Raw genomic sequence first — 17,695 nt, 5'->3', positions numbered from 1 at the left:
CTGAGCCTTTTGCTCATCATCCCACGTCTAGTGTGCTTTGTGAGTCACATGCTTGCATAAACTATTTACCTTTTCAGCTTCTTCTTGAAAACCCCATGACGATCTTCACCAAACTAGGCTGATAGCAGCTATAGGGTGATGGGAACTTTATTTGTTCAAATTGAAATCATGCCCTCTCTCTCTCTCTCTCTCTCTCTCTCAGGGATGCAACAATTTTTTGTAGAGCCCAAAAGTGATAGAGCTATAAAGTGCTATGAGTTAGTACATTGTTGACTGTAGTTTCTTGTCTGCTCTCTTTTGGATCCAGGGGTACCAGTAGGGCCCAATTTTAAAATTTTCACCTTCTTTTTGAAAATGCATGATACATTTTCTTCACCTAACTTTTAAGTTGATGATAAAATATATAATTGCACAAATGGGCACCATGCCCCACTTGGGAGCACAAAGGGGCCCCACCCCCAAATTAGAGAATCTTTAAAAAAAAAAAAAAAAAGAAGAAAAAAAACCTTCTTTTGTAAAAACAGAAATACTCTAAGTAAATACGATGTACATTACTGGGTGTATTTTCAAGTTTGTTTGTGGCAGATCCTGGGGTGGCCCCCTCAGGGTCAGGAACAATTTTTTTTTTTTTTTTTGGGGGGGGCAGTGTTCACATTTTGATCTTTTTGAAAGTGTAGGGTCAAATTTTCTGGAAGGTGAGGTGCGAGACCCTTTGGTTCCTCTTTTTTTTTTCTTCTTCTTTTTAAGTTGTAAGGACTGTGACCATGTACATCACAAAACCTCTGACACTTGCCAGGTAAGAATCTGTCTTCTTTTTTTTTTTCTAGTTGTCAAATTCTGAAAGAAGTGATTTTTCATTGTTAGAATGATGTATATCTAATTGTGATTTGGTGTTTGTAACCCACAGAAATAAATAATGGAAAATAAACATGTAGGAATAATCCATTAAAAAAGTTATGGGTCTATTCAAGTGCATTGAGCCCCATTTTTGTGGCAAACAAAATGGGGATTTATAACTCCATAGCAGTTATTGTGTAAGGCTTAACAGATATACCTATGATGAGGTACACTCATTAAACACATGTCTTTTTATGTTAATGCTAAAGTATCAAATCGACTGCTGATTGTCTTGAAGTTCTTTGTAAGGTTTTCACTTAACATATTCAAATACTTAGATGAACAAAAAAAAAAATAGAACCAACTTTAGACAAAAAAAAAAAAATGTTGCATAAAAATTAATTAATACACTACATCTACTTGAATTGAATCTTGCTTCCAAGATTCATATTCAGATAGGAAAGTTTGTCAGAAAGCTGTCAAAACTCAAAATCTGCCGATTTAGCGCAAAAGGCAATTTTTTTTTTTTTTTTTTTTTTTTGGGGGGGGGGGGGGGCTCCCAGTAACTAAATTTGTGAAGGTTTTGTAATGATTAATAATTACATTTCCAAGCAGTGATGTGCTATTCCAAGAGAGTGTCTTACAACGTAGAGAAAGTTTAACATTTATTTTTTTATTTATGTTTTAAAGAAAGTTAAACTCTTTTTTTATTTTTTTTTTTAATTTATGTTTTAGAGAAAGTTACACTTGGATGTGAAGTAAAAGACTGGCTGTAGCCCAGTGTATGTTTTAATGCCACGGCAAAGTTCATCAGATGGTAATGGGTATTTATTAGTCAAATGACCTAAAAGAGATATGTGAGATTTCTTCTTGGTCATAAGTTGTGACAGATAATCTTGAAAATGATAATTTGTATGTGGCCATAATGTATTCATATCATTGAAATAGACAAGAAAGGAATAACTATTGAAAATGAAAATATATAGAAAATGCTTGTTCAGACACTGATTGTTGGCATTTGCCATACAATGTATTTCTGAATTGTTTTTTTTTTTCCTGATTCTCATAAGTCATTCCTCTCTTAAATTTGTTAGATAATTTTTGTTCTTGTTTGCTTGCTTTTTAGATACCGCTGTACTATTGTACTTATTTATGTTGAACATGAAACATGTTCAGTCTATGATGTATAGGCTGAGCATGGTTTATTCAGATTAAATATAGATTTATTCTCTTGTAGGCAGTTGTGTGTATTTTTGTGTCATTTATTACCTCACAAGTGTGTGTTTGTGAGTGTGACGGTGTGTGTGTGTGTATTGGGGGGGGGGGGGAGGGGCATGTGGAGGTGGAAGTTTGGTTCTGATGAAGCAGCTATAATTGTTTGATAACAATACCTACAATGTAATGATGATTATCAGTATGATTATTTTGTCCTTTTTATCAAAATTATCATTGTAATTATCACTTGTTATCTTTGTCATTACCATTTACTAGTTGCAGTATTGGTAGAAGTAGTAGTAGTACAATGTAGTAGTAGTAGTAGTAGTAGTAGTAGTAGTAGTAGTAGTAGTAGTAGTAGTAGTAGTAGTAGTAGTAGTAGTAGTAGTATGTAGTAGTGGTAATTGTAGTAGTAGTAGTAGTAGTAGAGTCAACCTTGCATTTAAGTCGAATCTATTTTTGACTGAAGAAATAGCTTGGACTTACAGAAAATTCGACTTTATAAGGGATTAAAATCAAAATATAAAGAGAGGAGGACTTGAAAAGACCTTTGACTTATGTGAGTTTACTTAAGCAGGGTTGACTGTTTCAATAAGAGTAGTAGAAAGTAGTTGTAGTGGTACAATGTAGTAGCAGTCTTATTGTAATCAGTTACATACATACATACATACATACATACATATATGTCATACATACATACATACAGTACATACATACACACATACATAATCATGCACATGACAATACTTGTGGTACATCACATTATCGTTGTTAACAGAACAAAAAACAGAATGGTGCTCGATTTCATTTAGGTATGAGATGGAAGAGGTAGACATGTGGGTATGTTTCGTATACATGTATTCCCAAGTTTTATTGCACTGGCATTGGAATTAGTTGAGTGTTCTTAACCCGTTGAGGACGGTTTGATTTTGCTATAACACGCATTTTCCATAGACACCAGCCCGAGTATACTCGGGACTCGTCCTCAACGGGAGTCATGAATTCATGACTACAGCATCAAAGCACAAGGAAACTTTGTATTTACATATTCATTATACAATGTACAATAGAGTCAACTGTAATTTTCGTATCAATCCGAAGTAAACCTAAGTAAATTGCTTTTTGAAGGAAACGTAAATTCGTGAAATTTGCCTTCTCTGTCTCTGACACATCTCTGAAAATAGTACGTTTCGGTGTCTTTTCTTCGACTTTCTTGTTGACCGAACAATGTTTGTGAAACACTTGTTTTAGTTTCTGGTTTTCTTTTTTTTATGAAAAAAAAAAACAACAACAACAACTCATAACTGCCTTATCGTTGTCATGGTAGGTAGAAAACTTAGACAAGAAGGAGAAGAATGAAAAGGCTGACTAAGAATGATTTGGAGATTATAATTATATAAGATATTAGGGATTTTATATCATGTATTGGGGATTGGTCTCTATCGAGACGATGCTTACAATCATCTTCCATAGGTAGTGCACCTTTCAATTCCTTCCCTATTTCCGCCCACTCATAGATAGAATACAGTGCTTGGCGGACACATGCTTCGTTGCACGATGGCGGCATCATTTGAGGTTGAATATTAAATGCACATACGCTTTCCACGTCAATGCATTTATTCACTTTGTATGCATAGACGATGTTTTCAATAATGCAACGCCAAAAGCTTGAATGCTCCCAATAAGTACATTCAAAGTCTTAATTTGAATGCCCTGCATTCAAACTTTATATTTCCTTTATCAAATCGTTACTGTCCTTGATGTCATCTATATAGCGACAGAGTAGAAACGAGCCGATTATTATGACAGTAATTTGAAATTGAGAGGACCAGGACAGCCCTTGTACTTACAATTATGGATTTACACCTATTCTTAAAGCATTCACCATTATTGATTAGCCACCGTTTCGTATTAAAGAGGAGCTTTATCAAATAAGAGACACAATTCCTTTGAATGCTATGCATCCACTGTCCCAATTGTGGGGACATTGTGTCTCCATATGGCATTCAAAAATTAGGACCACGTTTAAAAAAAAAAGAAGTGAACGATGTTCTAAACAACGCTTGTGTTACCATGTACATTTTATAAAACAGAAATCTTTGAGCCATACTGAGTATAAAAATGTGCAAAATGAAAGAAACTTCGAGCCATCAAGCACACAGCTTGCCTTACTTGCTGTCCTTACATTCAGTCCATTTGATAGACATTGGCTAAAGGGACGGACGCACGTATCAATTAGCAAAACGTGTATTATATTCACGTTCTTCACTTTATAATGTTTATCGTCTAGTTTTTGATGTGATTATTGATAACTGTTGTATCATAATGACACTTTATCTTTATACTGGGAGATTACTTACAAGTTTCCTAACTTTCGAGCCCCCTTCCTTGTCTTCAGGGTCTAAAAAGTACTGAACCGAAGAAAAGAAATACTACATGTATATACAGTATGTCCCCCCCCCCCCAAAAAAAAAAAAAAAAAAATACAATCGAATTTTTGCATTGATAACACCCAATATGATTAAACTGTCCAAATGCTACTTCAGGGTCTTAAAATATAACATCTTAGCTCTATTTTGCAGAAAACTCTATTCAATTTGGTTAAGCAGTTACAGAGAAATGTGGATTGTTGTAAAGCATGTCATGAGTCTGATTCTTCCAAGTTTAGCACTTGGAACTGCAAAAATAATGTGTAAACACAATAGACAGAACTTGGAGGGAAGAGATACCTGACATGCTGTACAAGATTCCTCGTTTCTCTTTGACCACTGAAGCAAATCGAACGGGGTTTTCTGTAAGATGTGGGCAGTGAGTTCATACCCTGAAATTGTATTTGGATTGATTCACTATTTTTAAAAGTTATCATGGCGGAGGGTCCCGTTGTAATTTTTTTTGGGGGGGACATACGGTACATTATGTCAGTTTGGATGAACTCGGTATAAACTACGTTATTCCCATTATCAGTATGTGTTGTAACACAAGAGGTCTCATATACCCAGTGGAGTTTACAACGTTTCTCTTTTCCCGTTCAAGATGACGAAGATTCTGTCTGTGTTTACAATTTAAGCCTCGCATCAATTTTTATTAGGGGCTCTAGAATTTCGCGACGTGGACGTCAAAAGAAAAAGAAGAAAAAATAATAAACTTCTGCACGTGCGCAAGATATCGTGTGTGAGTTAAATTTTCACGACGGTTCTAGGCCATTTCAGCGTCCACTATTCAAATTCATGACGCAGAGAGCAACTTATATACTTGATGCGATGATCATAATTATAGGGGCTCCATATTGCTTTGCATAGCTGCATCTTTGCAAAATCTAAAGCTACTTTGCAACACGACGCAGGGAGACAGGAGGCCGGCCAACGCAATCGTCGTCTTAAGGTCCGCGTTGCAAATCTAAAGCTCCATATTCTGTATAGATAAGCAACGACTGAGGAAGCAAATGAAAGACCATTTATTGATATAAAACTTCTACAGTCCGCTAAAATTGTTGCTGAAGTGCACTGTTTGCGATTTTCTCCACCTCTTCCTTTCACTCTCTTCTCACTCAAATAGATGTTTATCTCCTCATTTCCATTCTTCTCTTGTCTTCTACTTTTTTTTTTTTTTTGCCTTCAGCTAAGAGATTGATCTTGCTAACGACTGCCGACGCAGTCAGTGCTGTTTTTAGCTGCAATATATTTCTTTGGATTATATAAATGATGAAAACAAATATGCCAAGACAATGCACTTTATTATACAGGCTGAGAATGTCAACGTGACTGTGTCATCTTATGCATTATGACATTGCAGTGCATATAGGTTAAACCTTGTTTTTTCTTTTCTTTTCTTATATAAGTCTTGTTTGGGAGCGATAAAGTCCGTTTTGATAGATACCAACTCTTCACTGCGTAGTGGCTATTTCTTATTTTTTAAAAAATGGGAACAAGCGTCACACCAGACCTACACACAACACCGACAATAACTAAAAAACACAAAAGCATTCATTGCACGTCGCGTCCTTTATTCGGTGTTAGTCCGGAAGTGATGGCCGAATCGAAAAACTGACGTCGCCCTCAGCGTTCTTCTTGGGGAAGGATCAAGATGGACCGGGACAATAGTTGGGGAGGTCGATGCCGCCAAATAAACCCAGCTCCCACACAATGGCCACCGTGATGAATAAGAGGTAGACCATCAGGCAGATGACGCCCATCTTCACGTCAAGTTTCCATCCGTTGAGGTGGATGGCCAGGAGGATGAAGGCGACGGTGAGGAGGAGGGCGATGGTGGTAAAGACGAGTCCGTTGCTGGCTATCTCCACTGGTTCCTGGAAGATGACCCCGTAGAGGAACCAGAGGAAACCCAGGCACAGAAAGACTTCGAAGATGTTGCTCCCGATAATGTTCGACAGAGCCATATCGCCGTAACCTGTAAGCAACAACCGTCACGTGTAAGACGTATCTGGTATCAACCTATTCTATTGAGTTATTGACAATTAAGTTTCCCACTTTGCGTGCTTGAAGAACTTTCGTTACACGACCACAAACCTCGGAAAGAATATTTGATTTTAGTATAGATGAGAACTGCGGAGACATAAAAGAACGTCATAAAAGCGGTATGAAATAATGTTTTATTGTTCTAAATATATTATGTTTTACTACCATTTGACTAGAGAGGAAAGCCACAATCCTAATTTTAGATTGATTGCTCCTTATAAGAGATAGATATATTCTACTTGTAATTTATTACAATTATACTCACGCAGTGTTCGACAAGGGACATAAAAATATACTGCCAGTAATACAGATACATGTACTATTATGTGGATCTGACCGTGCCCTGCAAAACTACTGTCGCTTCTGATTCATGATCATTTTTTTTTTCAAGTCAGGCAATCGCATTAATCAATGGCACTGGATTGAACAAGGAGGTTTAAAAAGGTTTATGAAACCACAACGACGCATAAAACAGATGAAGCGATGAACAAATTAACCTCTTTTTTTTCGAGAGAGAGAGAGATGCTAGAACGAAGCCTTCCGATTTCACAGCATTATCATCATTGTTCTTGTAATTCTAATTCTCCTTAACACAATGACAACAACCAACCAATTGTTGCTTCAAAATATAGAGTTGCGTCAGAAATGAAGATTGGGAGCTTTGGGCCTAGATGAACTGATAGGCCTACGGATTAGAGATACCTACCATCACGTGCCACTAGGACACTTGCTATAGCATCCGGGACACTCGTTCCAGCAGCCAGTAGACTAATCCCCATTACAGTGTCAGGAATGTTCAGCGTGTACCCTGAAAGTGACCACATTCAAAACGAAACTTGAGTCAACTAGTCATGGCGCCCTTGCTATGTTTCACGAAAAAGAGATGTCTTTGCAACCACATCATCCGGAGGTCTATCTTAATGTCGTCGCTGGTTGGCGACATCTTATTCTAATCTAATTTGCATATTTTTATACAAATTAGATTAGAATATAATTTCGCTAACCAGCGACGCCAGGAAGATAGACCTCCGGATGATTTTTGAATTTTTGCATCAATGAACAACCTAACTTAGTTATCCTGAGTACAGAGTTATGGAATTTATAGTGATTGAGATATATGGAATAAGGGTGTTTTAAAAATTCATAACAAATCACAATGAACGAGGATGATGACATAGCAACTTCACATGCGTGTTTGGGTACTCTCTAAGTTCTACACAGGGGAACTTGCTAATGAAGTAGTATCGAAGTGGAATGACATTGATGTACTGTGAGCCTCCTATTGGCATCATCCTTGTACAGTGTATTATGTTTGGGGTGCTTTTCAGAGTATTGGTATATCTGCTCAAGGACTACAGTACATTCCACAAATCTATGCATGACACTATCGATTTCTTTAAATTAATGAATTCTAGCGTTCAGTTGTTTTATCGATTTATGTATTTGTCTACGTGATGTGAAATTATGTAAATCGTCTGATATGCCTCTTAAATCTTCATATCTCACAGTGTTGAGTTCCAAACCAGTGTTTTGGTATGCCAAACCTATAAATGCGATATTTATTATTTTGTCGACTGAAGACAAATTGCTGTAATCTCAACAGGTGGCAATTGAAAGAATTGTATGGTGGTCGATTAGCCATCACATAACTATACAAGGGAATCAGTCACAAGTGCAATCATACAAAACACCAAGATCAATATACGTCGGTAAAGATTGTTATGTCGATTGCCGGTAAAAATGCACGCGGTACTCTGCCTGTGTTCGCCATGTGCCAGTAAATATGAATGCATATAGTGTCAGGGAGGTGATATAGAAGGGCTCACAATTCTTCAAAACCCTAAAGCATTACAACGGAGGTCCAACATTCCACCGCGCTTTGAAATCATGCTCGGCGCAGCTCTCCTGGACGAAATTTGGAGACGACCAAAAATTTCATATCTCATTTGATGTTTGATGACATGCTGTATTTCAATTTCATATTTTAAATAATATAATACTATTTTCATATCGATCAATTTTAGGTAAGAATTCAAAGATATACTCCTATAATTTTCTCCTCATAATGCACCTATCGAAATGAAAAAAAAAAAAAAAAACTTCTTTAATTCTATGATGCACACATCCGCGCATGTTCAGTTTTAAATCTCTAACGTGGCAAATATCTTGATCTTTCAAATGAAGTACCCTACTGAAGAGTGTTCAAGCGTGTGTTTGTATTCTTTTTATTATTTTTTTTTTTGGGGGGTGGGGTTAAAAGTTTATTTCTTTTTCCATCCATTGCATGTTGATTCCTGCTCCATTTCAAAGCACATGCATTCAGTATACAGTGTAGTTGCCATCACATCAAAAGAGAGCTAAATGCAGCAAGGGACGTCTTTTCTTCTGTATGAGAGAGATAGTCATTGTGATTACTGATGAGCTATTTTGTAAAACTACCTTTTAACTGTATGTCACACGTGCCGTGCAAGTCTTCAAATGCTAAAGTATTTCACTTGTACAGCACCTACGGTCCTGGTAAGGGGCCATCCCACTAGACCGACACCCACGAGTCATACAGCCCACGAGTTCGACGTTGAAAACAGGTCCATGAGTCATACAGCTCACGAGTCATACAGCCCATGAGTTCGACATTAAAAACAGCCCACGACTTCGACAGATACATCACGGGGGACTTAACCCATTAAGGTGTCTATGGGAAATGCGTGCTGTAGCAAAATCAGCCCGTCCTCAACAGGTTTTAATGTGTCGGTCTCGTGGGCCTTGTTAGCTTAGTGTCGAACTAATGGGCTGTATGACTCCTGAGGTGTATACTTATGGGCTTTATGACTTGTGAGCTGTATGACTCGTAGGTGTCGGTCTCGTGACGTGCACCACCTGGTAGTACGCTGTAATAAGTTATAAATTATAAGTGCGAGAATTCATGGACATGGTGTGTTATTGGTTTAACTTAATTAATACGTATCAGACATTATAAGATGGTTCAATTTTATGCGCATTAGATTTGACAAGATGCCCAAAATCAGTGAACTTCTGACTGATGTAGATGTTGTCATATAAAGTGAAAGCCTAAAGCTTTAATAGGTTTCGGCCATTGTGCTTGCTGATATCGTTTGATATGATAATGGTGTGCACTTTACTATTCCATTATGACGGCATACACAGTGGTGTGCCCTATACAGTGAATTCTCTCGGCTACTTAGGATGATTAATTACGCGACTCGCGTCCATGCCCTCAACATTTCGTGACGGAGTCATTGAGAATAGACGTACGCATCACCAGACTGATAATGCTATACACGTCGTTTTATCATAATTGGTTCGTGAAACGATACCGAAATTTGTATACATCGAATGAATATCCGTTTTCTATACTGGAGTTATGTGCACAGTGCCATTAACGGTTCGGGATGATAACTTGCCAAGAAAACCTGCGCTATCATTGTGACCATGCTAACCGGAAAAAACAGTCGTTTCCGTGAAATGTTGTTGTTGTTGTTGTTGTTGTTGTTGTTGCTATCGATTTAAGATTTTTAATCGATAAAACAAGTATAAGTCCCATGCACGCTTTTTAGTTATCAAGTTTTTTTATACTCTGTGCTCACTACACACCTTGAAACATTACATTTACTATGCAATTTAAGTTGATTTGGTTGATTTTGAAGTTTGTAAATACGCAAAACAGAGCGATCACTTCATCTAAATCAGACACAAGCAAATCATACATTATCTCGACATAATAGGCAAGATGTAGTGATTCGTGTTTGTCCACCATCACCGATTTCAGTTCATCAATTAAGTAAAACGGATATACACAAACAGACAGTCATATTTTTACTATACTCTCACACACTTACATATGATACATAATTTTATAGATACATGTACCTACATGCATGCATAAATATACATGCACAAATTGACAATGAGCGTCTTCAAAATCATGCTCACGATTAGTGCCATAATATGGATAGGTCCTAAGCATCATTACAGATGTATTACCCAGCATTGCCGGCACTCATTTCTAACACCTGCATAGGTCTAGAGGGACATCAAGAGCAAAAGTATCCACGGACGAAAGCGCTTTGCATGATTCGAATTCGGTACTTTCGTTTTAAAGCCAATATTTTGCCTTTCCCCCACTATACCACAGTATGTCCCCATTACTAATAGGTTCATTCCACATTATGCAAATCGATCTAAGCGAAAAACACAGGAGATCTAATTCTTTTTTTTTTTTTTTTTTTTTGGGGGGGGAATATATTTGTCCGGACTTACAAGAAACACAACTGCGCGATCCATTCCGTCACTAACATCATTGTTGGAGTATTTGTTTCTTTTGATGTAGGGCGCCTATCTTCGACTCACTTACATTTCTTCATTTTTTTTTTTTTAACAATTCATTAGTGGAATCTATCAGACCGAGATCAGCTAATGACTTACCTATAATGACAATCATCCAGTAGAGGATATACGCTGTTCCCGCCAGCCAGCATGTTGAGAGAGCGAAGGTGAAGAAATAGAGTTGTCGCCAGATCCCGCTTTTTCTGCAGTCGGGAATCGTTACGAAGGTCAGAGCGACAGCGGGCAGCCCGACGAACCATAACGTGCGGAAGAACAAGTTTTTCGGCGGGTGGAACACGTTCCTGCTTTGCTCGGACAGAGTCGGGTGACGAACTGACGACGAGTGACTCCGAACACTGCCGGTTCGACTTGGCGCAGTGGTCGAAGACTTCCACCTAGGTGACCCGTTTTCTGGCGTGAGAATGAAACAATGTTATTTGTGTAATGTCAAGAGCATAATTTGACAAGACTGGTTATGTCGTCAATTTAAGGACCTCTTAACTCTATCCAAATCCATAAGTGTTCTTGGACAAGAAACAAAAAATAAATATTTTGTTGTGGAACAGCTTTAGGAAACCATGGTATATGTTAACGCTTTTAGGTTTGAAAGATGACTGTAAAATTCGAAAAAAAAATCCGCTATTGCTGTCACAACTTTTTTTTTATTAGAAGGAATGTAAAAAGAACATATGAATTGACCTACTCGAATACCAACTCCCAAAGAGAGGAAAAATAAAACATCTGATCTGAATTAGTAAACTGACCTATACTCTCTTTCCTAAGGTTACTTTTTATTTATACCTCACAACTATGGTTTAGGCTATACCCTATACAGGTTACTTCCGATAAGCTGTGGAGTTAGGGCATATTCACTCGAATGTTTACAGCAGGGGTTGCGAAGCGTCTTTAAAGGGGGTGACAGGGGTTGCGGGGTGGGGAGGGGAAGGGTGTATAAAGGGTCAACGGTACCTAACCCTCTCTTGACTGTATGGTCTCCTTTGAAAATCATAAGTTTTGTTGTGATTTTTCTCCATCGGCTTATTTTGACGAGCGAAAATCGAATTGAATTGAATTGACTTGAATTGAATTGAATTGAATTGAATTGAATTGAATTGAAAAGGTGTTTTATTGATGTGTGTGTGAGTGGGGATGGACTACTCCTCCCCCAGTTTCGCTGTCCCTGAAGAGTTTTGAAGTCAACTGTAAAGGAGGTGTTGTGGGGGCTTATATCTGTTCATCTTTGAAACATAAATAGGCCTACTTTGAATTTGCAGTCATGTGTGAAGAAATTTTGGGGACAGAATGTTATAGCTGAAATTGCAAATGCAAATGTAAACGAGATATGAAACTCGTCAGACTGACGAGTTAGGTGATACGCTTGGGGTTATCAGATGTCGGTCCTCTGTGATCGACAAAGAAAAGAATGTGATATAGGCACCTTGAAGTTATAATTGAGTTTGCATGCAAAACCGTTTCCCTAACCTCTCGGCCACGGGACATCCACGGAAATGGTAAGGCAAAAAAGAAATGTATAGATATTACAGGGAGAAAAGTCAATGCCCACTCAACCAACGTGGCCGCGTGAACATGTATTGCATTGCTAGACGGAAATGCGGCCTTGTAACTACTGATGTCGCTATGCCATTTCTGGCAACTTGGGAAAAATACGTGCCGTAAACATAAAACCTATAATCGGATGGTTTTGATACCTTGCCTTTAATCACAATTTTCAGTGTGATGACGTCATCAAAGTACAAAACAATGATGTGGTCTTGAAAGACAATTGTTCAAAGTACAACACCTTCGTCGTCGTCATTACATATTATGATCAGTTTGACAAAGTCAGCCTGCAAAATTTTGCAGCAGTCGAAGCAATATGGTCTCCAACACAAAAAAGAGGGATATGGTGTGTGTGTGTGTCTGTGTGTGTGTATAGGTGCGTTTATATACGAATGTGATTTCTACATGGACGAATATGTAATACAAAATTGAAGAAAAAAAAGTAAAATAGCTAAGTATTTTGTTTCGTGATCTTGTGGGGTTCGAACCCGCACGTGTGCAACCTCACGTCTCTGAGACGTCGCCTTTAACCACTCGGCCACACGTCTCGACGAGAAAAAAAAGAGGAACGTAAACTTATGTATGTGAAAGATGAATCAGGAATCGTTTTGTCCACATTCCATTCTCATTTTCAGTTTTAAACTGCAAAATTGTCAAACTAATGAGGAGATTTCAAAGAATAACATGCATGATTACTGCAGCTTATTGTCTCAGTTACCACACACTTAAGTTACAGAGGAAATGGAGCAAAATCATCTGAGATAAAGGTGCTTAAACGTTGTCAAGTCAATGCACATAAAAAAAAAAAATCACCTCCCATAGACATAACACGTAAACTTGTCTGATTTTGAGTCTTTACCTTTAATAACAATTTGAAGTATGATGGTAAGTCTTCTCGAACCAAGAGTGTGGAACGTAAGCTTCTACGTGAAAGATGAATCATGACGATCACCCGTGACCGACACATCTTCAAAGGGATCAGTTATTAGAAGTGGAAGCCCTCGTGCCAAGCATATTGTCTCAGCAATTCCAAAGCAATGATACCCTTACATTTATGCATACCATAATTTCCCTCTGAAATCAATGGTAGGTATATTCATGTACAATTGCTTGCCTTGTCCATAAACTTTGCTTTACAAACTTTCAGTGAAACGTGTCATAACATAATTCTGTAACTCCATTAGCAGGGATTGACTTCATAAAGAAAGATATATCAAATTGAACGCTTAGCGCGTATAACTAAGGGGGATTTTAGCCTGATGCTCTGTTCTTCACTGCTCAGATACCAACAACACTCATTACCTACGGCTACGTATAGAGAAACAGCCATGACGAAAATAAGTTATTCCTTTTCTTTGGCAGATAGACACACAACCCCTTTAAACCACACTATAATTGACATGGAGGGACATGAAAAAGTTTATTACTACTACTGAACAGTGATGCCTTCTACTCATGTGGCACAAGATACCTCTATAGCAACGTAAAACCTGTCTACAACTCCGTTATTGCGTCAAACAATAACATCCTGGAATTTCAAAGAGATGAGCGAGACGCCATACACCTGGCATAGAGTTAATTCATTCAGTTGCCATTCCTGCTCCAGTTGAGTTATGCAAATTATTTTCCGACCTGTCTTGTGACAATATAACAGGAACAAACGTAGAGAAAAGGAAAGGGAAAAGGAAAGGTGGCAAGCGGGGCACTGTACCAAGGGCAATTTAAACAATACGTATGATATATGAAGCAAATCCAACCTAGAGCCTCCGACAAAAAAAAAAAAAAAAAGAGGAACTTGAGCGACTGTGTGTCGTGGGGTAGTATAATTGATAAGATAATACGATAAATGACATCGATCGGAATAAAGCTGAACTGCCAAAAGAAACACAAAGAAAGAGAGAGAAAAAAATGATAGCGTCCTGCGGGTCTCGAACATCTCGTCCTAAGGTAGTGCATAATGACCATGCAGCGCGCTAAGTGACTATAAAGCCACACGGCTGTACCGAAGATTGGATGTGAAATTTATCTTTAATCTTATATATATATATATATATATATATATATATATATATTTATCTTAAATATTTATACCATATACAACATGAAAAAGTTCATTACTACTACTAAACAGTGATGCTTTCCATTCATGTGGCACAAGATACCTCTATAATAACATATAACCTGTCTACAACTTCGTTATGGGTCAAACAATAACAACCTGGAATTTCAAAGAGATGAGCGAGACGCCATACACCTGGACTAGAGTTAATCAATTCAGCTCCCATTCCTGCAAGTTATTTAAACATACATGTTCCTACCTATCCTGTTACAGTATAACAATAACCAATGAAGAGAAAAGGAAAGAGCAAACGAAAGGTGGCAAGCGGGACACTGTAACAAGGGGCAATTTACAACATTAAGTGTGACAAAATTAATGAAGCAAACCCAATCTCCAAACTCCAATACAACACAAGGGAAATAGAGCAGCCGTGTTCACGGGTTACGTACACTTCATAAAGTAATACGATAAATGACATCGGAGTAAAGCTGAACTGCCGAAAAAAAAAGAGAAAAAAAGAAAGAACGGATAAAAGTCCTGCGGGAGTCGAACCTCTCGCCTTCCGGTATGGCGTTATGAACAACCAGCGCGCTAACCGATTATGCCACATGGCTGTCCTGAAGATCGAGTGCGAAACTTAAATCTAAATACTATCGTGACAGTGTTGACTTGTGATGGCGCTATTCAACTCCCACAAGTGGCAGCGTGGATTCGATCAATATACAGTTGCAAAGAAAAATTGGGAATCGTTCCGTACAGATTGCATTCTCATTTTCAGTTTTAAATTGCAAAATTGTCAACCTGATGAGGAGATTTGAAAACATAAAATGCATGATTACTAAAGCTTGTTGTCTCAGCTACAACATATTTATGTTTCAGAGGAAATGGAGTAAAATCAGATGAGGTAAAGGTGCTTAAACGTTGTCAAGTCAATGCATGGTTTAAAAAAAAATCACCTCCCATAGACATAACACGTAAACTTGTCTGATTTTGAGTCTTTACCTTTAATCACAATTTCTAGTATGATGACGTCATCATATTTCAAAACCATCACATGGCCTTGAAAGGCAAATGTTCAAAGTGCAACATATCTGAATTTGGGGTAATATTGAGCTTAAACAACAGAGATACGAGCAAATGAATGTCAGAAACAGTACCTCAAAAAAATCAATTCCACTTTTTTGATTTAAAATGACGATATGACGACGTCATCGCGTATTCCTGGCAATACTGATACTTGGAATGTTACTTACAATTCATATACTTTTGTAATATGCAATAGAAATATAGGGTCAACAGACGATTTAAAGAGCTATGGCGAAATAAACAAAGACATGTTTTTTCACTATATTTGCAGAAAGACGCGCACGCGGAATTTCAACTTTGACGCCAGTGCATTCCTTTGTTATAGGTCGTAATCGATCGGAAATCAATGGATATTATTACTCAAAGTATCAGGAATCCAAATCAGTCAAAAAAATTGCATTTTCATGTTGCTTACGGGCTCTGCGCGCGAAATTGCGCGGACGGACGCGCACGCGAGAAAATGTTTGAAACGCTTAAAATTGTCTGAAACTTCGAGATTTCCCATTGGGAAGTCGTTTTGAGCCTTTTAAAATTTTGACGCGCGCTTACGCGCGCGTAATGATGACCTGTGTAACTAGCGTTAAAAAGTAAGATAGAGCGTGACCTGAACTTCATGTCCACCGAAAATGATACAGAAATGACATCTAGTTATGAAGTTATGATCGATCATGTGACAAGGTCCGAAAATCACAAAATGGCGCCTAGATGACGTCATAGATATGTTACTGTCATGAAAACCTTATTGTGGCTAGATTTTGTCATGAGACATGTTGACTGAAAATGTCATGTTATTTCGTAATGTCATTCTTGAGATATTGACGACACAAAATTGTCCAGAAAGAAAGAAGAATAAAAAACGAGACATGAAAACTCGTCACATTGAGGACGAGTTAGGTGATACGCTTGTGGTCATCAGATGACGGTCATCTGTGATCGACAAAGAAAAGAATGTGATATAGGCACCTTGAAGTTATATTGAGCGTGCATGCGAAACCGTTTCTGTAACCACTCGGCCACGGGTCATCCACGGAAATGGTAAGACAAAAAAAAACAAAACCAATGTATAGATATAACAGGGGGAAAGTCAATGCCCACTCAACTAACGTGGCCTGGTGAACATCTATTGCATTGCTAGACGGAGAAGCGGCCCTGTAACGACTGAGGTCACTATGCCATTTCTGGCAACTTGGGAAAAATACGTCCCGCAGACATAAAACCTATAATCGGCTGGTTTTGATACCTTGCCTTTAATCACAATTTTCAGTGTAATGACGTCATCAAATTACAAAACAATGACATCGTCTTGAAAGACAATTGTTCAAAGTACAACTCCTCAGTCGTCGTCATTACATACTATGATCGGTTTGACAAAGTCAACCTGCAAAATGTTGCTGCAGTCGAAGCAATGTGGTCTCCAACACACAAAAAAGAGGGATATGGCGTGTGTGTGTGTCTGTGTGTGTGTATACGTGCGTTTATATACGAACGTGATTTCTACATGGACGAATATGTAATACAAAATTGAAGAAAAAAAAGTAAAATAAAAAAAAAATGTTTCGTGATCTTGTGGGGTTCGAACCCGCAATCTCACGTCTCTGAGACGGCGCCTTTAACCACTCGGCCATACGTCTCGACGAGAAAATATGGGGAACGTAAACTTATGTATGTGAAAGATACATGGGGAATCGTTTTGTCCACATTCCATTTTCATTTTCAGTTTTAAACTGCAAAATTGTCAATCTGATGAGGAGATTTCAAAGAATAAAATGCATGATTACTGCAGCTTATTGTCTCAGCTACAACATATTAAAGTTTCAGAGGAAATGAAGCAAAATCAGCTGAGATAAAGGTGCTTAAACGTTGTTAAGTCAATTGATGCTTTTAAAAAAAATCACCTCCCATAGACAATACACGTAAACTTGTCCGATTTTGCGTCTTTACCTTTAATCACAATTTAAGGTTTGATGACGTCATCAAATATCAAAAGCATGACATGGACTTAAAAGGCAAATGTTCAAAGTACAACATATCTGAATTTGGGATAATATTGAGCTTAAACAACAGAGATACGAGCAAATGAATGTCAGAAATAGTACCTTAAAAAAATTAATTCCACTTT

The 17,695-nt window shown here is 37.8% G+C and overlaps 1 protein-coding gene across 1 annotated transcript in view; it reads right to left on the bottom strand.

Moving 5' to 3' along the window:
* Positions 1–6,075: 6,075 nt before the first annotated feature.
* Positions 6,076–17,695, bottom strand: part of LOC140230365 (sodium/potassium/calcium exchanger 5-like) — a 68,969-nt gene continuing 57,349 nt past the window's right edge. The window contains exons 4-6 of the mRNA XM_072310513.1: positions 10,971–11,282; positions 7,234–7,335; positions 6,076–6,459 (exon numbers count right to left, since the gene is read on the bottom strand). Of these exons, the coding sequence (XP_072166614.1) occupies positions 6,131–6,459; positions 7,234–7,335; positions 10,971–11,282 (743 nt within the window). The 3' untranslated portion in view covers positions 6,076–6,130. The remainder of the gene's footprint in view (positions 6,460–7,233; positions 7,336–10,970; positions 11,283–17,695) is intronic.

The sequence above is a fragment of the Diadema setosum genome, chromosome 7 (assembly GCF_964275005.1).
Source record: "Diadema setosum chromosome 7, eeDiaSeto1, whole genome shotgun sequence".
NCBI lineage: Eukaryota > Metazoa > Echinodermata > Echinoidea > Diadematoida > Diadematidae > Diadema > Diadema setosum.
This window is presented reverse-complemented; position numbering and strand designations above follow the sequence as displayed.